This window comes from Meriones unguiculatus, chromosome 3, assembly GCF_030254825.1.
Source record: "Meriones unguiculatus strain TT.TT164.6M chromosome 3, Bangor_MerUng_6.1, whole genome shotgun sequence".
Lineage (NCBI taxonomy): Eukaryota > Metazoa > Chordata > Mammalia > Rodentia > Muridae > Meriones > Meriones unguiculatus.
This window is the reverse complement of record NC_083351.1, coordinates 172065998-172090771: the sequence shown is the minus strand read 5'-3', so window position 1 is coordinate 172090771 and position 24774 is coordinate 172065998. Positions and strand designations below refer to the sequence as shown.

At 45.6% G+C, this 24774-nt stretch overlaps 1 protein-coding gene across 6 annotated transcripts in view; it reads left to right on the top strand.

Moving 5' to 3' along the window:
* The window catches only part of Tmem150c (transmembrane protein 150C), a 60581-nt gene that overhangs the window by 20857 nt on the left and 14950 nt on the right, over nt 1-24774 (top strand). For 3 of the 6 annotated variants that reach the window (XM_060381004.1, XM_021646125.2, XM_060381003.1), the window contains exons 2-5: nt 21548-21637; nt 23690-23743; nt 23833-23865; nt 23970-24037. In XM_060381004.1, the coding sequence (XP_060236987.1) occupies nt 21558-21637; nt 23690-23743; nt 23833-23865; nt 23970-24037 (235 nt within the window). In that variant the 5' untranslated portion in view covers nt 21548-21557. Of the gene's footprint in view, nt 1-5919; nt 6281-21547; nt 21638-23689; nt 23744-23832; nt 23866-23969; nt 24038-24774 lie in introns of those variants that run through there. The other 3 variants (XM_021646126.2, XM_060381002.1, XM_021646127.2) reach the window with 2 other exon arrangements.

Genomic DNA, 24774 nt, shown 5'->3' with positions numbered 1-24774 from the left:
ACTTTCGGTGATGAGTAAGACGAAATTGTGCTCAGTATATTGTCTTGCCGGTAGGCTGCATTTTGGAAAGATTATCAGTAAGAGATGAAAGGGAAACATCTCAGTTTAATTAATTAGCACCTCGTCTGGGCATTAGAGTTAACTGAGAGGTTCTGGCAAGTGTAGAGTATAATAAAGGGTAATAAAGTTTAGTAGAATGTACTGGGAAGAGTCCAAGAGCTTGGAGAGACTCCACCACTTTCAAGCTGCCTGGCCCTGAGCAAAGCCCTAAAGCTCAGTAGGCCGTTGTGGTCTCCTATAAATTGACAGGAAAGCCGGTCCGCGCATCATAGTTAAAATGTGATGAATGAATAACAAAATCCATATAAAGTAATTGGCAAAACCACTGCCAATAGTTCGGTACCATCATTGTCGTGCCTATTGCTTTTATTGCTATTATTTTCCCCAGGAAATGCTTTCCAGGAAGGTTGACTACAAAGTGATACTTTTGACCACTCTGTGGCAGGCCAGTCGGTAGATGCCGTTTGCATTATCAGAAGAACTCGCCCTTACTTCTTTTTGTGGTTTCTTTCAACTCAAATATAGCTTCCAGAGACCAACCCCAAAAAGTCTTTCATTTGCATTTTGGTCACTGTTTGCACTTCCAGGCCCTTGGGGTGGGTGACTGTGTTTGCGGACAGGCGTGTGTCACTCGTGTGAAGGAGTGATCAGTTGGCCACCTTACCACTGAGTTGTTACCCATGGAAAAACAGACTCGTGATCCCCCACATGTGGTTTGCAACCATAATCAGAAGCTGTTAGACATTGCTGCCTGAGAGAAAGGACTAGCTGTGTTTGATAAACAATGAAAAACAAAGACTGGAATGTTGTCCTTTAATTAAGGAGCTACTCTAAATCGCTTTCTTCATTTTGATTACCATCAGGGTTTCATAAATCTCTACCTCCTATAAATCGTCATTCTCATCCTCCCCTCTCTCCTTCTTTAATTAGATTTTTGTGGTTTGTGACCACTTGAATGGTGAACTAGACTTTGAAAACAATACAGTCCCTTCTGGCTTTATTACTCTATTTCTATATTGATCCAGTCCCCAGCTGTACTCATTTACATACATCTTTTGAAACAGTCTACAGATCCTATCAATTCACTAATTTCCCCTCTTTCCCAAGCCCAAACGAACTTTAGTCCAAACACATGAGTTCCATTGGCATCTATGAAAGGGGTCTCCAGTCATCGGAAGGTATGCCTTCCCCAGCTACATCCTGAGAGTAAAATGCCCCTAGGATTCTTTGTGTGTTTTCCTCCTTTGGCAGCTCTTGCGCTGGTTTGGGGCACCAGCTCTCTTCCCAGGAGCACTGCAGTAGCTCCCCACACTCCAGTCCCCACAGCTGCCCTGTGACCCACCTTGCCGGGGAAACCTGCCTCATTTGTATCCCGTTTCCATAGCTTTGTCACACCGTGCCTTGTGCCACTGTATCCTTTCCGTTTTACCTGGCTGGAGAACCCTTCACTGTCTGTCTTAAGCTTTGCTGTCCTTAGAGGGCTTATACCTGCCTGGCTGTGGACCGGGAGCTTGTCCAAGTTAGGGCTTTTCCTTTGCACTAGCATACAGCTGTGTCTGTCTCCTCTGGAGAATGTCTGTAAAAATCTGGGTTTACCTTGAGCCTCCGAGCCCCAATCTCTAATAAGACACTGACCCTCCCCGCTGTCCTTTGTGATGGTTAATTTCGTTGTGAACTTGACGGGATTCAGAATCACCAAGGAGACACTCCTCTGAGCATGTGTGTGAGGATAACGCAGATGAGGTTTAAGAAGGGAGATCCACAGTGAGTGGGGGCGGCGCCGTCCTGTAAAACGGTCCCAGACGAGTGAAGGAGGAAGTTCCCGGAGCAGCAGCGCTCAGCTCCCTCTGCTCCTGACTGCAGATTTTCACATTCCCGTTGGCAGGCCCTCCTCACCACGATGGGCCGTGTCCTCTCAAGCCATAAGCCAAATGAACATCCATTCCTCACGATGCTTTTGTGTCACAGCAACAGTCAGTAACACACCTCACCGACTGCCGATCATACTGCTCTCTCAGCATCCTGTCAGAAGCAGGCACCTGGTTGCTCATACCCGCTGGGCTCCTCTGCGTTGATTCAGCCCTGCCTGTGATCAGGAGCAAGGTCCCCCTCGCCGTACCTCACACCCTGCCGCGTCCTTGTTGGGACTTACCGTTTGTCTGTTGCACAACAAGAATCCTTAGTGGAGTGAGATGGAGAAGGGTGTGATCTGATTCCCATTTTCTGTGGTGGATTGCCAATGTGGGGTGGAATGCTTTTCCACATGCCTGGTCGACACGCCTCCTCATGGGGCCTGTTCTCCTTTACTGTTCTGGAGGTGATTCAGTGCACTGGGATAGATGAGCTTCCTTTGGGTCTTAGCCTTCCTCGGATGTGTAATATGCAGGGATTTTCTCCCATTCTGTGGCTCATCTCTTCACATTATGGACTGTTTCCTTTCCTCCATACAAGCTCTTTAGCCTGATATAGACCTATCTGTCTATTTAACCATTTCTGTTTTGATTTGGACAAGATCTAGCCCCTCCAGCCAGCCTAGAACTCATGGGGACCCCACCCACGTACCTCTGTCTCCCCAGCATTGGGTCAAGTTATTCTTCTCCACTGTCAAAACCAATACATCTCAGAAATGAAGCAACTTTCCTCCCGTATGTGTGATGCTATCAGACACATTGAGAATCCTAATGGTTCCCCTCCCCAGTCACTGAATTCACCCCTAATTTATCCTAGACAAGAGCTTGCTCAAGGTGTCAGGGGGAGTTCAGCTCATTAGAATATCCAATTAGTGTTCTGTGGGCTGTTTCTATCAGGCGAGAGATAGATTACCTAATAACTGATAAGATTTTTCAACCCCCTCTTTTGTGCTGGAACCCAGGTCTGGCTATGCTACCACTGAGCCAGCCCCCGTTGAGCGATTTATCATTGTGTGTGTACACATGCTTGCTACCATAGGACTGTAAGGAGGTCAGAAGAAAACACAGAGGAGTCATTCTGTTTTTCTACCGAGGGATCCGGGAATATTGCTGAGGTCATCAAACTTGTATCCAAGTGTGTTTACTCACTGAGCCATGTTGGGCATTTATTCTCTCAGCCTGTTCTTGCTACGCTACCAAACCCCATCGCCTTCTACTTTAAGGGTGAGCTATGCGGTCTCTGGAGAGGAGGGGAAGTGCCTAGGCAGGCAGCAGGGTGAGGGGCCCATGAGCACCCACCACTGAGAAACCACAGCGGGAGGAGCCTGCAACTCCGCTAGGAGGAGCAAAGGGAACCAAAGGGATGGGTTTCACGCACACAAGTCTGTCACAGGGGATGGCCCTCATCCACCAACCCTTGCCCAAGAGAGAAGAGGACGTCAGTGTCCCACCCACCTTCATGGAGAGGTGAACAAGACACTGAAAGGAGCTTCATTCTGAGCCATGAAAGGGGCCGTGAGGCGATGACCACCCAGGAAAATCATCCGGATCCAAAGCCTTGTGTGCTAGCCAGGGCCAGCACATGGGCCAGGTTAGACCTTGAGGTTAATGGACGCCCGGTGCTTTCCGAATATTTATCCTGACGGCTTCAGGGAGAGTTGGAAAACACTCTGGTTCCCTTAGTTACAAGCTTGAAAGTCCTCGTTAGGATGTGTGGCAATTCTGTATGCTAATTTTATCGACTAATCGTGAAGCCACCTCTGCTGCTGATGGCATGAGTCAGGCTCGTCCAGGGAAACGGAACCAGAGGCTCGGTGTATAAAAATGCAGGGGGGGGGGGGACGGCTCGTGCCACGCTGGGCCTCAGAACTACAGTGTGCAGTCTGCTCCTGTATACAGGGAAGTGCATGGTGAAAGCAGCTGGAGTCTGCAGGCCCGACAGCCGGGAAAGTCACTCGTGTTAAGGTTAGAGTTGTGAAGCTGGAGAACCCAGAGTCCTGCTCGTCAAGGGTAGGAAGAATGAATGTCCCAGCTCAAGAAGAGACAGCTGGCTGCCCTCCAGCCAACTCTCCAGACCCTCAGCGGACTGCACAGTGCCAGTCAGACTAGTGGAAGTAACTGTTATTTACACGGTCTGACCAGTAGCATTGAAGAGGAAGAAGGGGCTTATTTCATCTTAAACTTCCAGGTCGAAGTTCATCATTGAGAAGAGTCAGACAGGAACTTAATGGAGAAACCTGAAGACAGGAGCCACAGAGACAGGATACTGATTACTGGCTTGCTGTCCGCCCACTCCCCGGCTCATGCTCAGCTTTTTATACATCCCAGGACCACCTGCCCAGAGAATACTGCCAACCCGTGGGCGGGGCCCTCCCACACTTAATAGTCAGGACAGGCTCTCACAGACATGTGCATAGGCCAACCTGATCTCAGCAGTTCCTCAGTTGGGGCTTCATCCCTCACATAACTCCAGGTTGTGTTAACCTGACAATCTGAGCCACCCAGGACACGTAGTCTCCTGAGTCCCCGGAACCTTCTCTCAGACACACCCACTTGTTATCTGAGCATCCCTTAGCATGAACCACTCAGTGGTAGAGTGTTGGCCTGGTATGTGCAAGGCACCGGATATGACCCCAAAACAGCAAACAGAGAAAGAAAAAAATTAATCTCTGCCCACGAATAAGCTAGTTTTACTCTTCATCTGCATTCACACCCTTACTTATCATCTGTAGCCTTCTGAGCACTTAGGAGCAACCAAATGACAGCAGTGAAAAGAGGAGGGAGGCTCTGAGGGAAGGCAGAATTATTTACAAGGTCTCTTCCAGGTTACTTTTGTACAGGGTTCTAAGTGATGTGAGAGTCCGAGTTGAAGGAAGCATTTACCAGATGAGGGGGGTTGACCGCTGGCTTTGGAAGAGCAGGGTATTGTCAGCTAACTACACCTCCTAAGTCCCTGGTTCCTGTGGTTGTCATCCTGGTGATGGAGTAGTTCTACGTGAGTGTTCAGGGGACTCAGGTTCACATGTTGATTGGTTCTTGCTGAGGGAGGGATGCCGGATGGTGTTCAGCCCGCTACAGTACCCTCTGAACTCCAGCAAACAATCTCTGGTCGGGTATATTTCATGTGCTGTCTGTCCTTCCAGAGAAGACATCGGCATAAAGTGATTTCCAAGAGACTGCTTCGAGATTTTTTTTTTTAATGTAAAGTCATACCCTGTTTCTCCAAGGGAACTTTGGAAAGGCTGTGCTATATCCTCTTTCAGGTTCCCCTCCAAATTCCTAAGTGGGTACCATTACGTGTGACTAACTCTACAGTGTTGCTTTCTCTCCTTGGGTCAAAAACAGGGTGGACTTCGGTGATGTTAATGCTGCCATTTATAATGACGGTTCCCAGCGAGGAAGAGCTCCGCATGGGCCTGACACTGTTGGGCTAAATCTTAGTCTTGAGTGCAGGCCACAGAAGTAGGTACACATTGTGACGAGGACACTGAGGCTTCTCGGCAAGATGCATCACCCCCACAGATCCACGTCACACCCATGGCCCTCGCTCTAGTCCGAGGTCCCGTAAAACAGGATGTGAGAGAATCATCATCTCGTCCTTTGCATTTGCAACATTCTCCACCAAGAAGCTGGCAGCCTGACTGACGAGGAGATCCATCTTCGGTGTTTGGGGATGGCTGGTCTCCAGCATTTCTCAGCCTTGGCGTTCTTCCACAAGCCACACAAGACTCAACCTGCGTTTGCCTCTCAGACTTTCACATCCTGGAGTTCCTGGGCATTTTGCATCCCTGGGGACTTGGGTGGGGCACTTCTTTTGCCCTGATTTGTTCCACGTTTGCCTGTCTTTTCACTGAAGCGAGTATTGATGTCAGAGCCTAGCAAGAGAGAACCTGCATCCTGTGGGCCCAGTGCTTGTCCTGGTGCTTGGAGCTGGCACGGATTACCAGGGAGCTGGAGAGCTGTTTCAGAGCTGTGGGCAGGGTGTACCTGGCAGTGTGTGGTCAGGTATTGCACAGGCTCTTTGTTTGTTTAGTGCCTTTGGGATAGGCAGATACGAGAAACAATCCCATGAAGTGAAAGGACTAAGAGTCTTCAGAACTTCCCCCAGTCTCCTCACCATCTACAGATTACATCAGTGGCAAAACCCAGCCTTTACCCAGCCTTTTCCCTGCCTCGGAGGAGGCCTGAATCATTCAGGAAGTATTAGACAAGTAGGGAAAAGATTTGCGTATTTATGAAGTCTTTGTGAAAATGAGGCTGGGGGTGTCTGGAATGAACCTTCGTTTAAACCCCAGCCCCACATAAGCCAGGTATGGTGGTACGTGCTTGTAATCTTGAACTGGGGAGGTGGAGACAAGGGCCTCAGGAGTTCAATGTCATCTTGACTGTGGAGCAAGTTTGAGGCCAGCCTGGACTACCTGAGATCCTCTCTCAGGGGAGAAAAAAAAAGCTGAAAATGTTACATACATATGAAAGATTGGCCATCATTAAACTGGAAAGTGGTTCCATACCCTCAATTCTACCACAAACTGTGGAAAACTGCCTAGTGACTCTTGTGGCCTCTTGGCTGTCACCTGGCTCTCAGGGCAAGGTTACGTTAGTGCCACTGAGACATTTCCAGGTAGCTGACGAACAGTGCCTTTGACGTTGATGAGCTGTTTGGATTTCAGTGGCTGCCGCATCTGAAGGCATCAGTTAGCTACAGTAAAAGCTTCTGCCGCAGCAACCAGAACCTAACGACAGGATGGCTTTTTAATTTCCGTAGAGGAGGGTGGGTGTTCCGAGCCAGTGGGAGAGGAGGCACTGATGTGTGGCGTGGCGTCTGTACAGCGGTTGCTGTTGTCTTAGCTCAGAGGGGTGAGTGAGAAATCCCTCTCGTTCTTGTCCCATTGGTAAGAAATTGATGGCGTAGCTGTGCTACAGCTCAGGTGTCGCGTAGCCGGGCAGCTGGCTGTGTGCCAGCTGTTCTCCTAAGACACTGGAAGGCGTGTGGGAGCCGTTCACACACAGCTGTCATGTCTGCCACCGCAGCCAGCGGGTCTCCATGTCCTCCCCCATTCCGCCATTGTAACTGGAATGTGTGCGTGGGTGTCGAAGGTGGGTAACTTGCCATCTCGATTACAGTCTGTGAGACTGTTAGCAACTACACCTAAGTGCAGTGCGTGAAAGGGCTTCCTGTGCAAGCACGTCACCCTGAGTTTGAGCCCCAGAACTCACACACACTCACACACAGTCTATACACACACCCATAGGTGCCCACACATATCACATATACACACACATACACACACATACATCATACGCATGCACACACAAACATTATACATACACTCATACACATATATACACACATGAACATCACACACATTATATACTCACACATTATACACTCACATACACACATTATATACACAACCATACATACACCCACATACACATATACACACACATTATATACACATATGAATGCATGCACACACATCACACATACACATTATACACACACAGTAGTAATAAATATATAAGAATTGCATCTGCCCGGAGTGGAAAGGGCAGTGTGTGACCCAGAAACCGTAACTTGCAGGTGGAGCCCCTATGGTACTCACTAAATACAAACCCCTTTCCCTAACTCCACCCGAGAGCCAGCACCTGCTTTCTGTCCATTCCAGTCTCTGTTGGTTGAGCCACTCTGGTTAACTCATAAGTGAAACCGTACAGCATTGTCACTTTGTTCATCGTATGGCATTTGTCAAAATTTCCTTCTCATGGCTGGCCTCGAACTTGTGACAACCCTCCCGAGGGATGAGATTGCAGATGGGAGCTACCGTGCCTCGTTTGTTTGGTTTGTTTTTTTACCCCTTTTTAAAGCTAAATAACACTCCGTGGTAGGTACAGCGCCGAACCTTTCCACCCACTGATGGGCGCTTGGGTTGTTTCTGTCTTTGGCTGTTGTGATTTCTGTTGCTCTACCTGTGGGTTTGCATGTGTCTGCTCACGGTCTGGTTTTCGTTCTTAGGGTTTGACTTAGGTCCTTTTCTGTTGCTGTGATGAAATACATGACCAAAAGCAACTTAGAGGGGAGAAGTGTCTGTCCTTGGCTTACAGGTCTGGAGGCAGAGGTTTGTGGCAGGGAGGGCACAGGAAGCTGTTGATGACATTCTGTCCACACACAGGAAGTGAGAGAGAGTGAGCAGGAAGCAGAACAAGACTATGTGAAACCTCAAAGCCGAGCCCCCAACCCCTCCCCCCCGGACATAATTCTTCCAACAAGGATCTTCTTCCTCCTAAAGGTTCTGTAATCCTCCCAGGCAGGACCACCAACTGGGACCAAATGTTCAAATAGCTGAGCCTAGGGGGACAGTGTTCATTCAGACACCGTGTGGTCACAGACCCAGGGCGGGATTTCTGCATCATTCGCTAATTTTATTTTTCACTTGTTGAGAAACCATTACTGCTTTTTAGTGATACGTGGCAGCGTTTCACTCTGTTTCTGTGCTGAACGGGGGTGGGGAAACCGCAGTGTGCTCGTGGAGGTCAGAAGACAAGCTCGGGGGCCAGTCTCCACTTTCTTGTCTGAGGCATCATCTCCGTTGTTTGCTGCTACATGCACCAGGGCGCTGGCTCGGGGCCTTCCAGGGAGTCTCCTACCTCCGGCCCTCATCCTATCCTGAGTGCTGGTGCCACATGTCTTCATTCCCAGCGCTACTGCATCTAACTGTATGTAGGTTCCGGGTTCGAACTCAGGTCTTCACACTTGCACTTCAAGTATTTAACCCCCCAAGTCACCTCCCTATCCCACCAGCCATCCATAACATTTAAATCCCAGCAACGTTTCTGATTGTTGGCCAGGCATAGTGGCACGTGGTCTTAATCCCAGTGCTGGGGAGGCGGAGGGAGATGATTCTGTGTGTCTGAGGCCAGGCTAGCCTACACAGCAAGTACCAGGTCAGCCCTGTCTGTATAATAAGACATTTAAAACTCTATTTTTCCACATCCTGACCAATGTTTGTTTTGTTTTTGTTTTGTTTTGTCTTTCTTGACACTGGGTCTCTCTGCATAGCCCTTGCTGTCCTATAACTCCAGGCTGGCCTGGAACTCACAGATCTGCCTGCCTCTGCCTCCCAAGTGCTAGGATTAAAGGCCTGTACCACCACTCCCAGCTAATAATTGTTATTTTTATAATAGCCTCTCTAATGGATGTGGGGTGGTGGTTGTTTTTGTTGCCTTTCTTTTTTGTTGTTGTTGTTGCCTTTCTTTTTTTCATTGTAGTGAAATACATATAACAAAGCTTGCCATTTCAGCATTTAAAAAAAATTTTATGTTCTATGTGTGAAAGTGGGCGTATGTGTGTGCCCAAGAGTGCGTGCATGCATGCTTGTGGGTGTGTACGGAGGCCAAAAGGAGTGCCAGATCTCCGAGAGCTGGAGTTGTGAGTCACCTGATGTGGTTGCTGGGAACTCAACCCAGGTCCTCTGGAAGAGCAGCCAGCACTCTTAACTGTTGAGCCTCCTGTCCAGCCCCAGCTTTCAGTATCTTTAAGTGTGCGGCTCAGAAGGCAGCGGTTCTCTTCAAATGCCCTGCAGCTATTGTACTTTGTGTCTGGTTTTTTTCATCTCTCCATTGAAAAATTTAAATCAATTTTCCTGGGTGACAATCAATGTCTAAATGCTTTGGTATGTATCCCGGGAAAGTAGAAACCTTGTCCCATTGCTGTGAAATGAACCTTTCCTCATAGCCCTTTGGAAGAGTATTTCTCACAAAGCCACACTTGCAAGAGAGGGTACTTGTCATAGTACAGGTGAGTGTTCACTGAACCAGTCATGGTAGGAGATGAGCAGAGAGAATTCTGTACTGTACCAATCTGTAATGGAAACTCCTAACTGACCTTTGCTGTGCTTGGAAATTGGTGGAACTGGACCTTTGAGGATATCAACAAGGACTCATTCTTTCCACATTCTATTTGGCCATCCTCAATATGGTGGCTTTGGGTCCTCATATTTTGTCTTCTCCTGATTACATAATGGATGTTGGCACCAGGGCCGTATTTTTACTGCACCGTCCCAAGTGAGAAAGAAGGAATGTGGCTGGATGAGTTTTTTTTCATCACTGAGGAAACAAACCCTTCCCATTTGCTACTCAGTAGGCTTTCTTCTGCGTCTCAGTGGCTAGGTTCAAGAGAGTCTTGTCAAAGGAAAATGAGGTAGCTGTCCATGACATATATGGTATCCGTGGGCTGAGCACATTGCTGTCCTGAGGAAAAGTAAACTGAGTAAAATGCTCTGAACCAAGAAGAGAAGTTATATCCTCCAAATATGAGCAGCGTTTGATATACTATTCTTGAAGTGAATTGTGGAAACTCAGGCCATATTGGATCCATGTGCCAGTGGAAGGGAATTCCTTTGGGAGTTATCTTTGGATGGTATCTGTGGGTTCCATCCGTTTCTAAGAAAAAGAATCCATGAGTATAGGAGGATCCCCTATATTGTCTGTCGGGTGAATGAAGGTGACCGCTTTTAGAAATCAATGGTAGATTTAAAGAAAAAAAAATCACTGCTGCTTCTGTTTAGAAGTCATCATATTTGGGGGCCTTCACTACGAGTGTTTGGAGGTTTTTGTTTTTTATTTTGTCTTTGCCAGAACTCTTAAAAACTTTGTGGTAGGGAACTGACCTTGTGGATTTAACGGTGCTGCTTATACCTGCTGACCAGGGCAAGTCATAATGGACTCTTAGAGTGGCACCTCGCCTGACTCTTGGGATATTCAAAGCTTAGGATGCGGTAAAAACAGCTTTTATCTCTGGGTTTGTGACTTGTTTATTGGCTCCTTCTCTATTCCTCGAATCTCAGGGTCTCTAAAAATCATGGAAAAACAAAACAGATAGCTCATTCTCACTTATAGTTGCAAAAGGACAACAGCATAATACGAGGCCTCCACGTTGGCTCACACACATGGCAAAGACCCCCGTGAGGCTCTGGTTCACAGACACTGTGGCAGTCCTGGCTCTCAGAGGGCAGCCATTGTTCATTGTTTCTGCTCCGTACCAGCTGGCTCCAAGAGGACACGAAAAATTGCTGTATCAAGCAAGGAACGCACCTCCTGATAAATTACGAAGTGGAAAAAGCTAAACAGAGCCCCCAAGAAGTTCTTGCAGTGAAGGACAGGATCCTATGTCACTTAACGACAGGGACACAATCCTGAGGAGGGTGTCATTTGACAGCTTCTTCCTCATGGGAACACACTCCACAGACTGACTTCGAGTCACCAGGCAGTATAATCTCAGGGGATCAAAGTTATATGTGAGGTTTGTCTTGGACAGAAACGTGAATTCATGGTACATGACAGCAGTTAGCAGCAGTTCTGGGAGGCTGGCTAGACAGCCTTAAGAGTGTTTTCAGTCTATATGTGATGAGGCCCATGCCATTATCATTCCACTTTATTGATGAGGAAACTGAGGCCCAGAGCAAGCTTAACCACTGTCACATAACTAGAAAGAGGCAGAGCTGGGACTCTAAGCCCTTGTCCCAAGTGGATTAGCTATAAGTGCCTCTCCCTACTGGCCCAGACAAACCTTCTCCTTCACAGGCAAATGCCTGCTGGTGCCGCTCGGTCTCACCTTCTTCAGCAGTCAGTCACCGGAAGAAGTGCTTTAAAGAGCATCAAGCATCTGGGGGGCTTTCGTTTCCCGTCTGTAGGTGGGAGGTGTTTTTCCATCATACGGTACACTGGAAGATTTGTCTTCAAGGACCTTGGACTGGCCTCGGGATGCCATTTTCCCAGGCTTTGATAGGCGCGTTTACATTGGAAGAACTACATGGTACTTGATAACAAATAGGAATGGTGCCATTACTATCATTATTGGCATTTTCAAATAGGGCTGCTTATGAAGCTCTTGCTGGCCTCAAACTGTTCCTGCCTCCCAAGTGCTGGGATTACTGACATGAGCCACCATGTCCAGTTGTGAGTTAGACTTATAAAGTTCCTTTTTGAACAAGTTAAAGTGGGTGGGGTCTTAGATAACAAGCTTGCATAGGCATAAAATCCATGCTTCAGGAGGGGGAAAGCCAGGGACTTCCGGAGCATCAGAGATATAAGCGGTGGGAGATCCCACAGTCCTTTAGCTCTGCTTCCTTTATCCCCCCTCTGGGGGAAAGCAAGAGTTTTGGGTACACAAAAGGAGCACAGGGAGCAGAGGTTCTTACGATCTCACTCAAGCTTGCTTCACACACCAACTGGGTAAGAGTATACGGATCACTCACACTTGTGGAATGATATTTATTGGAAGAGAACACACGGTAAAACGTTCAGAGCTGGCAGTAGTGCCTCTGTGAGATGTGGCCATCTGGGTAACAGCTTAGCAAGTCGTTTGGATAAATAATGCCGTTTGGAGGAGAGTTTCAAACCAAAGCTGAATGCCAGAACCTTTTCAAGAGGGTTTTTACAATTCTGGCTCTTTCCCTCCTTCTGTCAAAAACTCATTAGATCCCATTCCAGATATGCTCAGCTCTTTGGGGCCATGGGAACATTTATCCTTGTTTTCTCTCTGTGAAATATTATTGGAAGATTAGTATCAGCAGAGTAAATACTTCACAGAATAAAAAAAAATCACAATTTATTAAACAAAGATAAATTCTTTTTTAAGATATTTTATGTACATGAGCGTTTTGCCTGCATGGGATATGTACACTGTATGTGCGCATGGTGCTCACAGAGGCCAGAAGAGGGCATTAGAGCCCCTGGAGCTGACTTTGCCACCATGTTGGTGCTGACACTTGAACCTGGGTCCTGTGCAAGAACAACAGGGCAATGCATCCCCAAGCCATCTCTCCAGCCCCAAATAAAAGTCTTAGGAACGTGGATTACTCCTTCTCTGTCCTTGAAGGGGCTTCTTTGTTCAGCTCAGGAGAAGAATGGAACTTATCCTTGTGCCTTAGGTTACCATTGCTGTGTTGAAACACAATGACCAAAAGTAACTTGGGGAAGAAAGGCTCCAGTGTGCTCACAGTTCCGTATGCCAGTTCGTCATCAAAAGCAGCGAGGGCAGGAACTCATGCAGAGCAGGAACCTGGAGGCAGGAGCCTATGCAGTGGCCATGGAGGGGTGGGGCTCACTGGCTTGATCCCATGGCTTGCTCAGCCTGCTTTCTTATAGAACCCGGGACCACCAGCACCACCCCCTACAGCTGAATCTATGGAGGCCTTTCCTCAAGGCTGCCTCCTCTCTAATGACTCTAGCTTGTGGCAGGTTGGCATACACCTAACCAGTACATCTTACTGGTAAATGAAATTTTTTATTTTCTTTTCATTAAAAAAAAATCACTTATTATTAGCCTGTATATGTACTCATGTGTACATCATATGTGTGGGTAGGAGCATGCATATCATGGCACATATGTGGAGGTCAGAGGGCAATTCTGTGGAGTCAGTTCTCTCCTTTCTTGCTTGGGTCTCAGGGATTGAATTCAGGTTACTGGGTTTCCCCAGCAAGCCTTTTCCAGATAAGCCATCTCCCCAGCCCTGGTGGCATTTTCTGATGTAAGGAGAGCAGTAGACCAGTTTTGTGTTCAGGAAATGAGGGGGAGGAGTTGAATGAAGAGAACTACCTCTCAGTCTTTCCTTCAGTTCCTAGCCTGGGAACGCTGTCCTATGATCAAGGACCGTTACCTGCTATTGAAATGTATATTGTATGCCCACATGAGCTTGCTACCTAAGATCCCAACTTTAATTTGTTAAGAAAGGGGCCTTTGCAAAGTCAAAGCCACACCTGGACATGGTGGCTCAAGTCAGTAACCTCAGCACATGGGAGGCTGAAGCAGGCACTGTTTGAGGCCAGCAAGGGTTTCCTTCTCAGCCAATTCTGAGACTAAGTCATGAGAGCTGATTTATCAGGTCAGTTGCTTCACTCTTTCCCAAGTCTCTTGCAGTCGAGTTCATTTTCTGAACTTGCCCTTGATCCCAAACAGCACACAGTCAGTCCTGCTCATCTTTCAAGGCCCCCACAAGCCCCTCACACCAAGAGCGGAGAACACATTGTTTGTTTGTTGGCTGGAAATCCTTGTAAGCTGAGTGTGGACTAATGGGGGGCCAATGGATTCTCTGTGACAAGAAAAGAGACAAGGCATGTGTGACAAGGCCCGCCAGGATTTGTCACAGGAGACATTGGCAGGCTGATGAAACCAGAAGCCGGTCGTGAGCTTTTCACTGTAGTCTTCTGGTCTCCAGATGCTCTTGACACCTAACAGGGTCTTTTGCAAAGAAAAGGTGGGTAGGAAAGTGGAGTAAGGATTTCCCCCCTCTACACACACACACACACATACACACACACACACACACACACGCGCACCTGACCTTAGGTTCATATTTGTGAGCTGCCAGAACATGGCATGGTGGGTTCTCCTGTGTCTGATTTATGTCCTTCAGAATAAAGAATCTTTTTCTGTGATGTCATCTGATGTAGCTCGTCACGTTTCTGAAGTCTTACCAAAGTGACTGACAACTGTTGAGGCTTTAACCAAACTCAATAAGACAATGGAGACTCACAGTTTTAAAAGGTAAGAACCAGATCACAGATTTCAACATAAAACCACAAACCTTTCAGTAAAAAGGACAAAGGAGAAAAAAAAATCTGAGATCAAGGGATAAGCAAGAAGTTCCTAGATTTGACATTAAAAGCAGGACCTATAAAAAGAACTGGGCGGCTTAGATTTTGTTAAAAGTAGAAGCTCTTGTTTTGTACAGGACCTCGTACATAAGCCAGGAATGTTGACACATACCTGTGTCCCAGCTGTTGAGGGCAGGAGAAGAAAAGGGGGTGCAGGGTCACCCTCAGGCATCTGGTGAGTGTGGGGCCAGCCTAGGATGTGTGTGACCCCATCTCAAAAAAAATAAATAAATAAAAAGGTGAGGTGGATAAGAGTACCTGCTGTGCAGATTTGAGGGCCTGAGTGTGGTCCCCGGCACCCTTGTAAAAGCCAGATGTGCTCATGTACACCTATAAACCCAGCACGAGGCTGAGCAGAGACAAAAGGACTGCTGGGGCTTGGTGGCCATCGAGTCAAGGGTGGGGGGAGTGGTCAGCTCCAGGATCAAAGGCATTAGGTGGAGAGTGATGGAGCAGGACCCCTGGCCTGGTCCCTGCACATGCATGCACAGATGTGGGCATCCGCACACACATGCACACAGACAGACACACACTCTCCAAACACACAAGATCCTGAGAGATGGTCTTTAAAATAAATGGTTATAGACCTTTCATATCCAAAAGTAAAGGAAAATTACTTTCTACCATATACTTTTAACTCAAAGTAGTCCAAGGCCCTAAACAGGGAGAGCTAAAATTATTAAAAAAAAAGAAAAGAAAAGAAACAGAGCACAAGCCTCACAACACTGGATTTGGCAACAGTCTCTTGTTCTAGACACGGAAACTCAGGCAGCAAAGGTAAACGCAGACAAATTAGACTTCCTCAGAAAGTAAAAACACAGGTGCCCCAAAGGATACTATCAACAATGAGATGGAGACTTAGTTGAAGAAACTTGGATACATGATAGGAGGCTAATATCCAGGACATGTGAGGAGCAACGAACCAACTGAAGCTGCGAAGGGGTAGATGTAGCTCAGCCGAAAGAGTACTTACCCAGCATGCACAAGGGCTTGAAGATGATACCTCGTGTTGAAAAACAACAACGTATAAGCAAATTAGGTAGCCATTTCTATAGAGGAGAGATACTAATGACGGGTGTGACCACACAAATCTGCGGAGGTGGGAAACGTACATAAAACTAACAGGAAAACAGTGGAAGGGGGTCAGGGTAAGCTGGTGAGAGCTGACTAAAGCCGAAGGGCTGTGTTAATGTCAGTCACTCGTTGAAGATGTTAGACATCAATTGATGGGCTAGGAATTGCCAGCGGGGAGACAGCATGAAGAATAAACAGGGTTTCACTGCGTTTTTTCTTCCACCTGTATGTGAGTTTGCCAGCGTTTGAAAAGGGAAGGAAGCAGAGCCCACGTGAAATGCTTTGGAGGAGGCGCCAGGGTAGCTTGCTGCAGGCTAATAACGCTGTTGCTCACAGACAGCTCCCATGGCGTCTCTTCACGGTAAGAAAGGGCGATTTCCATCTGACCTCAGGCGGGATATAGAGAATGTTTCCTGTGATATAGACATAAGGTGCCCTAAGAGAGTTAAACTAGTGAAAACAAAACAATTTAGAAACGGTTGGCCACGATGTTAGGTGTTGCTAAAGCAACAAGTAACACCTAGTGAAAAATAACAAAACATTGCCTGCATGGGGAGGGAAACCTGAGACCGCAGCCCTTGGGAGGTTCAGGCAGGAAGACTGTGTAGGAGTCAGCCTGGGCTACAAACAGTAACAAAAAATAGATAGCTAGAAAGCCATTTAAAGAAAAATAAATTATTACCAGAAAAGTTATCTGTGCCTTTCTAGAAAAAAGTGGTACCCAGAAAAGAAAGTATTGCTCTACGTCCTGTCCTGCAGATGGGAGCCCAGTGCTAGCACATGAGTCTCTCTGCTCAGCCTCTATAGTTTCAGCGCTTCCATACAGAGGATTGTATGTGAGGCTTCTTACCTGCACCCTCACCAGTCCTCAGCACGACCCTACAAGAGAGACATCACTCTGTGGTTAGGCTAGGGTATAAGAGGGATAACCCAGCAAAGATCACGAAGCTAGTGGTTCACATCCTGAATCTGTTCAAGTCATTCCTCCCTGCATCCCCCAAGTTTCCCATAGTCCTGGAAGAGGAACCAATGTATCGGTCCATTTGACTGTCCTGTTTCTCACTGTACATTCGCAGGATGATATTTTGTCACAGTTCCAATGCAAGCATGGTTCTCTGTAGATACAGTCTGTATCCACAGACTGTGTGTGTTTAACCACCCCTTGGTTAAACACCAAGGTGCTACCAGCTGTGACGTCTGGTCTTTTGACGTCTTTCTCCCTCTCTAAATTTAGCAATCTCCCTGTGGTGAGACAATGAAATGGTACAGATATCAGGAACTAAACTCTGGCCCAAGGAGCCAGTTTCTGACATAACTGAGGTTGAGACCTAATTCTCTTTCCAGGGCAACCATCTTGAGTGAAGTCATCCAGTAAGGAACCTGTTTAGTGATAGATCTACAGCAATGGGCTTCCCGACCTAGTCACTGCTTCCGTTACCCCCTCTACAAATGTCTGCTGGTGGAATTGTGGGTTTCTCTGTCTTTCTAGTAGAACTGATAGCTTTATTATGGGCCCACACACTTTAATGAATAGACACTTATTATCCATATTGTATATGCTGCAGATTTCAACATTACGCCTTATAGAAACAGAAAGCCATGGGCCGCTAGGTCATTCAGTAGCTTTTATAGTAGCCGGTGCCTATCAATTTCCACTTTGCATTATGTTAGCTATCTATACTCCACCATGATCCAAAGATATTAAGTGGAAAATTCCAGAAATAAACATTTCATAAGCTAACTTCTGTGCTGTTTCTGAGCATTGTGATGAACTCTTACTAATGTTTATGAAATCTGGCCTGCAAGGGCTGGAAAGGGAGCTTAGCAGTCATGAGAGCACTCTGCTCTAAAAGAGGACCTGAGGGGTTGGGAGAGATGGCTCAGAGGTTAAGGTCACTGCTCATCCAGAGGTCCTGAGTTCAATTCCCAGCAAACACATGCTGGCTCAGAACCATCTATAATGAGATCTGGTGCCCTCTTCTGGTGTGCAGGCACACATGAAGGCAGAACACTGTATTCATAGTAAATAAATAAATATTTTTAAAAAAGGACTGGAGTTTGGTTCCCAGTACCCAGGTTGTCAACCACAACCACCTGTAACTCCAGATTCAGGGGACCTGACGTCCTCTTCTGTCCCTGGCAGACATCTGTGCATACACTCACAGTCACACATTGACACACACAGACACAGATAATTAAAAATAAAATTTAAAAACCTGAGTTAGGGAAACATTTTTTTTTACTAAGTCAAACATTTAAAATATTTACTAGAGTTCTCCAAATAGGCTGTTCCCCCTCCCCCCAGCACTGGGTAAATGACGTAATAACCATATATCTTATTTTAATGGGCAAACACAAATGTCTGTTAATTTGTCCCTTTCTACAAAAGTCATCATACCGATGACCTCCAGTCCACTATAATAATAATAATTAAGTAAACCGTTAACATTAATAAATTTTGACTCCCTCCAGCCTAAAGGGGAAGGACTGTGTATTTTTTAAATCCTGTTATGTTTATGAGACATGCTATACATGTTATAAAATTGGCTAATGTTGATTATGATAGAAATTTAGGAAAAGACAATATTACATAAGCTGGGGTGGTTACAGGGCAGAAGCACAATGTGGGGACATGGGTGAAAATCTTCCTCTACGTGTGCGTGTGTCTGTCTGACTGTCTGTCGGGGGTGTCTGTGTGTGTGTTTATCTGTCTGTGTGTGCACAGGCTGAGATTGGCCACTGTTAGTAGTAAACAAATAGTGAATTGTGAATACAGGAACATCAGATGGCCAGCAAGCATTTCTTTTATCAGGGGTCAGTAGGGGTGGGATGGGCAGGAATCCATGCTCTAGTTCTAGAATGCTAATTACCATGGTTTCTGGAAATTGCTATTATTCAACCACAACACTCTTTTCACAATGAAGTTGGCCATGACTAACATTCCTGACTTTGGCTTCTGGAGAAGGGCAGAGAAGCCCACTGATACCTGGACTTAACAGCACGTCTCCTGTTCAGCCTACACCACTGTCTTCCTCCTCTTTTTTCTCTCACCCTTTAAACAAGGCAACCACATGTCTCTTCCGTTACACAGAGACCCAAATGCCCTTTGTATCATCTTGGTAAAGTGTGCAATTTAAGCTCACCAAGGAACTGGCACAAGAGTTAGAATTTGGCTCTCTCACATCATACTCAAGATGATTTATCTCCAAGTGTCCTTCAAACTCCCCTGCCCTGGGTCAGGATGCTCCTGGACTCTGTACCAGCTTGAAAATAGAATAAAACGGCTCAAAGTAAAAACATTGTGCCTTTGAGAGCAACTAAAAGGTCGTTGTATTTGCATAATAAAATGCCCATAGAGGGGAAGGCCAAGGCTTCGATACCTTAAAAAAAAAAAAAAAACAGTCCACCCATCAGAATGGCTAAGATCAAAACTCAAGTGACAGCACATGCTGGAGAGGCTATGGAGAAAGGGGAACCCTTCTCCATTGCTGGTGGGAATATAAACTCATACAACCACTTTGGAAATCAATCTGGCACTTTCTCAGAAAATTAGAAATAGTGCTTCCTCAAGATCCAGCTATACCACTCCTAGGCATATATCCAAAATATGCTCAAGTACACAACAAGGACATTTGTTCAACCATGTTTGTAGAAGCTTTATTCATAGTAGTCAGAATCTGGAAACAACCCAGATGTCCCTCAGTTGAAGAATGGATACAGAAAGTGTGGTACATTTACACAATGGAATACTATTCTGCAATTATAAACAAGGAAATCATGAAATTTGCAGGCAAATGGTGGGAACTAGAAAAGATCATCCTGAATGAGGTACCCCAGCAGCAGAAAGATATACTTGGTATATGCTCACTTATAAGTGGATATTAGACATATAATATAGGATAATCATACTAAAATCTGTACACCTAAAGAAGCTAAGCAAGAAGGAAAACCCTAGGTAAGATGATCCATCCTCATTCAGAAAGGCAAATGGGATAAACATTGGAAGACGGTGAAAACAAGGAACACGATAGGAGCCTACCACAGAGGGCCTCTGAAAGACTCTCTACCCAGCAAGGTATTAAAGCAGATGCTGAGACTCATAGCCAAACTTTGGGCAGAGTGCAGGGAATCTTATGGAAGAAGGGGGAAATAGGAAGACCTGGAGGGGACAGGAGCTCTACAAGGAGAGCAACAGAACCAAAAGATCTGAGCCCAGGAGTCTTTTTTGAGACTGATACTCCAACCAAGGACCATTCATGGAGATAACCTAGAACCCCTGCACAGGTGTAGCCTGTGGCAGCTCAGTCTCTAAATGGGCACCCTAGTAAGGGGAACAGGGACCATCTCTGACATGAACAGTGGGTGGCTCTTTGATCACCTCCCCTGGGGGAGGGTCAGCCTTACTAGACCACAGAGGAAGACAGTGCAGCCAGTCCTGATGAGACCTGATATGCTAGGGTCAGAGGGGAGGAGGACCTCCTCTATCATTGGACTGGGAGAGGGGCATGGGAGTAGATGAGGGAAGGAGGGTTGGATTGGGAGGGCATGAGAGAGGAGACTACAGCTGGGATACAAAGTGAATAAATTGTAATGAGTAAATTTTTTAAAAATGAAAAAAAAAAAAAAAACCCAGTCCTCTACCCTTGCAGTTTAACAGGGTTTCCTTTATTGATTTCTGCTGGAAGCTGCATAAGTCAGTTTGAAGATGTCTGTGTCTGCTTCTTGCATCTCTGTCTGCTACGTGGGCTCATTTGGAATGAAAAACATGGCAATAGTAGATCTTTCCTCAGACCATGAAAAACAAAGAGATTTTTGATTGTCCTGTTTCCTATGGGACTTGCCTGAGAACTTACAAAGTCTCATACCTAACAGTATATAGACAGATAATATTAACATATTACATTATGCCATGTGTATAGTTTGGATCCAGATATTTTTTTAATATGATGATAAATATACTTGTTAAATTTACTGTGTCTTGTGGTGTTAAGAAAAAAAAAAAAAAGGAATCTGTAAGGAAAAAAAAAGAAGAAATGTTATCAAGGTGTAAGAACTGAAGTGCTTCTAGTAAAGATGGATAAGTTGGGAGATTGAGATGGCAGGTGTTTTTCCAGAACGGGAAAGAAAACTGCAAAGCCTAAGCAAATCCCAAAAGTTCTAATTAAGTTATACAAGACATGGGGAAGATGAGACCTAGGTAGCTAAGCAAGATTTATTTAAAAGCATTTGGGCTTTGCCAAAGCTTTAAATATTACACCCTGAAAGTACTAAACTGGAGTAACTGGCCTTCTGGCTGTTTACTAAATATACTTGGAGGCCATCCTAATGCAAAAGAGAGATTAAAAGGGACATTTTGCCCCTTGTCCTCCAAAGTCAGCTACGCCCCAGGGACTGTGAGACGTTTCTCAAACCGACCTATATTCCTGGTGAGTCAACAGTTCTTTTGTTTGGAGAGGCTGTGGAGACTCCGTCAGGTGGACTCTAACAGTGTCCATTCTACAAAAAGAAAGCCGACACATGCTGCCAAGTGAAGCCATTGCCAAGTGGGCCTCTGACTAATGCCGTATGATATAGGATAAATGTACTAAAATCTATAGTCCTAAAGAAGCTAAACAACAAAGAGGACCCTAGGGATGCTTGATCACCATTCAGGAGGACATATAGGATGGACTTCTGAAGTGGTGGCAGTAATAACAGAGTTGAATCACAGTTTTACAAAATAATAATGTGGGTTGTTTTTTTGTTTTTGTTTTTGTTTTTTTAATTCCCAGCCGGACGCTCCATCTTGAAAGAGTTAGCTGGGCTTTTGCATCATTATTAATGCCCGTTCGTTCGTTTGCTTTCAGCAGTGCAGGCATGGACGGGAAGAAGTGCAGCGTGTGGCTGTTTCTGCCTCTTGTGTTTACTTTGTTTACTTCGGCTGGCTTGTGGATAGTGTGAGTATGCTTTAGTGAACGGGCTGAGGGTGCAAGTGGAATACAGAGAAAATCCAGGTTTGGTTATTATGACATATTTATAGAAGTGTATTTACAGATAACATTATATAGAGCAAATGGTTGGTTTTTCTAAAGTAAATATGTATTTATATGTGTATATATATATAAGCATACTAATTCAACCTTACTAAAGTTTCCATTTTTTCTCATCCTTTATTACTTCAAGTAAAATAACAAAATTGAATAATAAGTTATGCAAAAATAGGTTATGAAGAAGACTGGTTTTATTTTCTTCTTTTTCTTTCTCCTTCTCGTCGTCCTCCTCCTCTCTTTATGTCTTTCCCCCTCTCTCTACCCCTCCCCTTCAAGACAAGGTCTTGCTGTGTAGACTAGGCTGGCTGTGCACTTGCAGCAGTCTTCCTGCCTTGCTTCCTGCATGCTGGAATTACAGGCATGTACCACCACACACAGCCATTTGTTCCTCTGAAGTTTTTCTTTGTTTCTGGATAGTCTCACTCTTTGGGCTGGTATGGAGCCTGTGCTGGGGTGACTGGCTTGTACCACTGTAAGGAATGTTTTAAAAACTGGCAAGATTTTCTCATTTGATACCAATACACTGTGGACTCCATTATGACAAGATATGATGTGTTTATAAAATAGGTATCTCTATGCCAGAAGGCCTGGCTTACCACACACACACACACACACAAAGTTCCCTTGGTTGCTGATTTCAGGGTCTTAAGAAAAGTCATGAAGAATGCTGTCACAGGCTGTAAAGTCAGTGGGAGAGCACTTGCCTAGCACATACAAGGCCGCGAGCTCTGTCTTAGTCACTGTTCTGTCGCCGTAATGAAACACCATGGCCAAGGCCACTTACAAAAAAGAAAGTATTTGATTTGGGGCTTCTGGTTTCACGGGATTTACAGCCCGTGGTTGCAGAGCAAAGGCATGGTGGGCAGAACAGCTGCGAGCTCACATCTTCATCTTCAAGTAGGAGGCAGAGAGAGCTAACCGGGAATGCTGTAAGCCTTTGAACCTTAAAGCCTACCCCACCCCAATGACACCTCCCACAAGGCCACACCTCCTGATCCCTCCCAAACAGTTCTACCAACTGGGAATCAAGTATTATTCTCATTCAAACCACCACAGGCTTGATTACCAAGAGTGGGAAACAAAACAAAACAGGAGAGGAAGAATGGTGGTCATATATTCCTGAGAAATTTTGTTAAAGCTGTAAGGCTTATTCCCCCTCCCCGAGTTTTCAGGTTGTAATTATTCTGTTAATTTGAGGAGTTTTTTTTTTTTTTTTAAATTATGTATATATCTCTGTGTGGGTATGTGCATTTGAGTGTGGATGTCTGCGGAGGCCGGAGGCATCTGGTCCCCCTGGAGCTGGAGTCACAGGAGTCATGAGCTACCAGACGTGGGTGCTGAGAACTGAAACTCAGATCCTCTGGAAGAACAGCATGTGCTCTGCACAGCTGAGCCATCTCTCCAGGGCCTGATAATCAGTGATCTATTAATCACGGCATTTAGTTTTAAAGCACCAGTGATCTATGGGTAAAGATTTGCGATTGGCATGGCAAGTGCCTGAAATGCCCGCACTTGGAAGGATGAACAGGAGGCTCGTAAGTTTTAGGCCAGCCTGAGCTACATATAACAAATTCTAGGCCAGCCAATGTCATAATGAGACCCTGTCCCAAAAGAAAAATAAGTGTAATTTCTGTTTCCTGTTTGTTTGTTTGGCTGGTTGGTTTTCTGAGAGACGGTCTCGTAGCCAGGCTGATCTTGCACTCCCTATGTAACTAAAGATGATTTTGGATTCTTGATCTTACTGCCTCCATATCCCAAACACTGGAGATACAGTTGTATGTGTGCAAGCATGCCTAGCTAAAGAACGTTCTTTTAGTTAGAAAGGAATGGATATGATATATATCTATGATATAAATAAATTGGATACTTAACCCAATTAAAATGAAAAACGTATTTCTTAGGGGTTTTTGTTTATTTTAAATTGTTTCATTTAATAAGCTAGTCATTCTTTCTTGCTAGGTACTTTATAGCCGTGGAGGATGACAAGATTTTGCCACTAAATTCAGCTTCAAGGTAACTATTACCCTAGAGAACTCACCATTCCCCCACAGTTACTCGGGACTTTGTGTTAAAAGTGCCTTTTTTTTTCTTTTGTTATCTAGGAAATCTGGGGTGAAACATGAACCATATATCAGGTAACTCTCATTCTGCCTGACCTGTGGAGTTTAAGGAGAGGACATGTCAGCTCCATCAAGTTACAATTGTGAATACCAGACTCTGAGGCTCTGTCTTCTTCCAGTTTTGCAGGTGACGATCCTCCTGCCAGCTGTGTGTTCAGCCAAGTAATGAACATGGCCGCCTTCCTAGGTGAGATGAGGAGGAAACTGTTTCCTGTGCTCTGCTACATCTCTGTTGTAAATCCTCCCAAACCCATATCAAAGCAATGAGGGGGCCTGGCTGATGATTTAGTGTCACATCATGTCAGCATGCTGAAGGCAGCTTTTTGTTTTTGCTTTCCCCCCCTCGTAAATCCCTTTGCCTCCCTCCCAGCCCTCTTCCCTTCACTGTCATCATCCTTTTCTTCATAGTCTGAACTTTATTTCCTTTGCCGTGTGAGATAATATATTTCACGTGTCATAAAACCTTGCTGAGAATGTAATAGGGTGCCTCATGGTTGCTCTGAAGACAAGGCCTTGGTTATTGTTCTCTGGTGAACATGGAAACATAGGTAGGCTCTGTGATAAGTATCCCCGTTAATATTGACCCTAGGATAATACCCTTCTGTGTCCCCACATACATATCAGGCTGCCATGTGAAGAGGTATATTTAAGAAAAAATACCATTTCTATGGGGTCCAAGACCTTCCTTTAATGTCCTGTCCCCAGGGTCTGCAAATACTAACAAGACCCCGCCAGTCCTCTGGAAACGGTGGGAGGTAGCCGTGCTCCTTCTCTTGCTGTTTTTGTTTTACTTTGGTTTGGTTGTTTGCTTTGGCATTGCTTTTCGGGTTTTGTTTGGAGTTTTGTTGTTTTGTTTTGTTTTTGAGACAGAGTTTCTCTGTATAAGAGCTTTGGCTGTCCTGGAACGCACTCTGTGGACCAGGC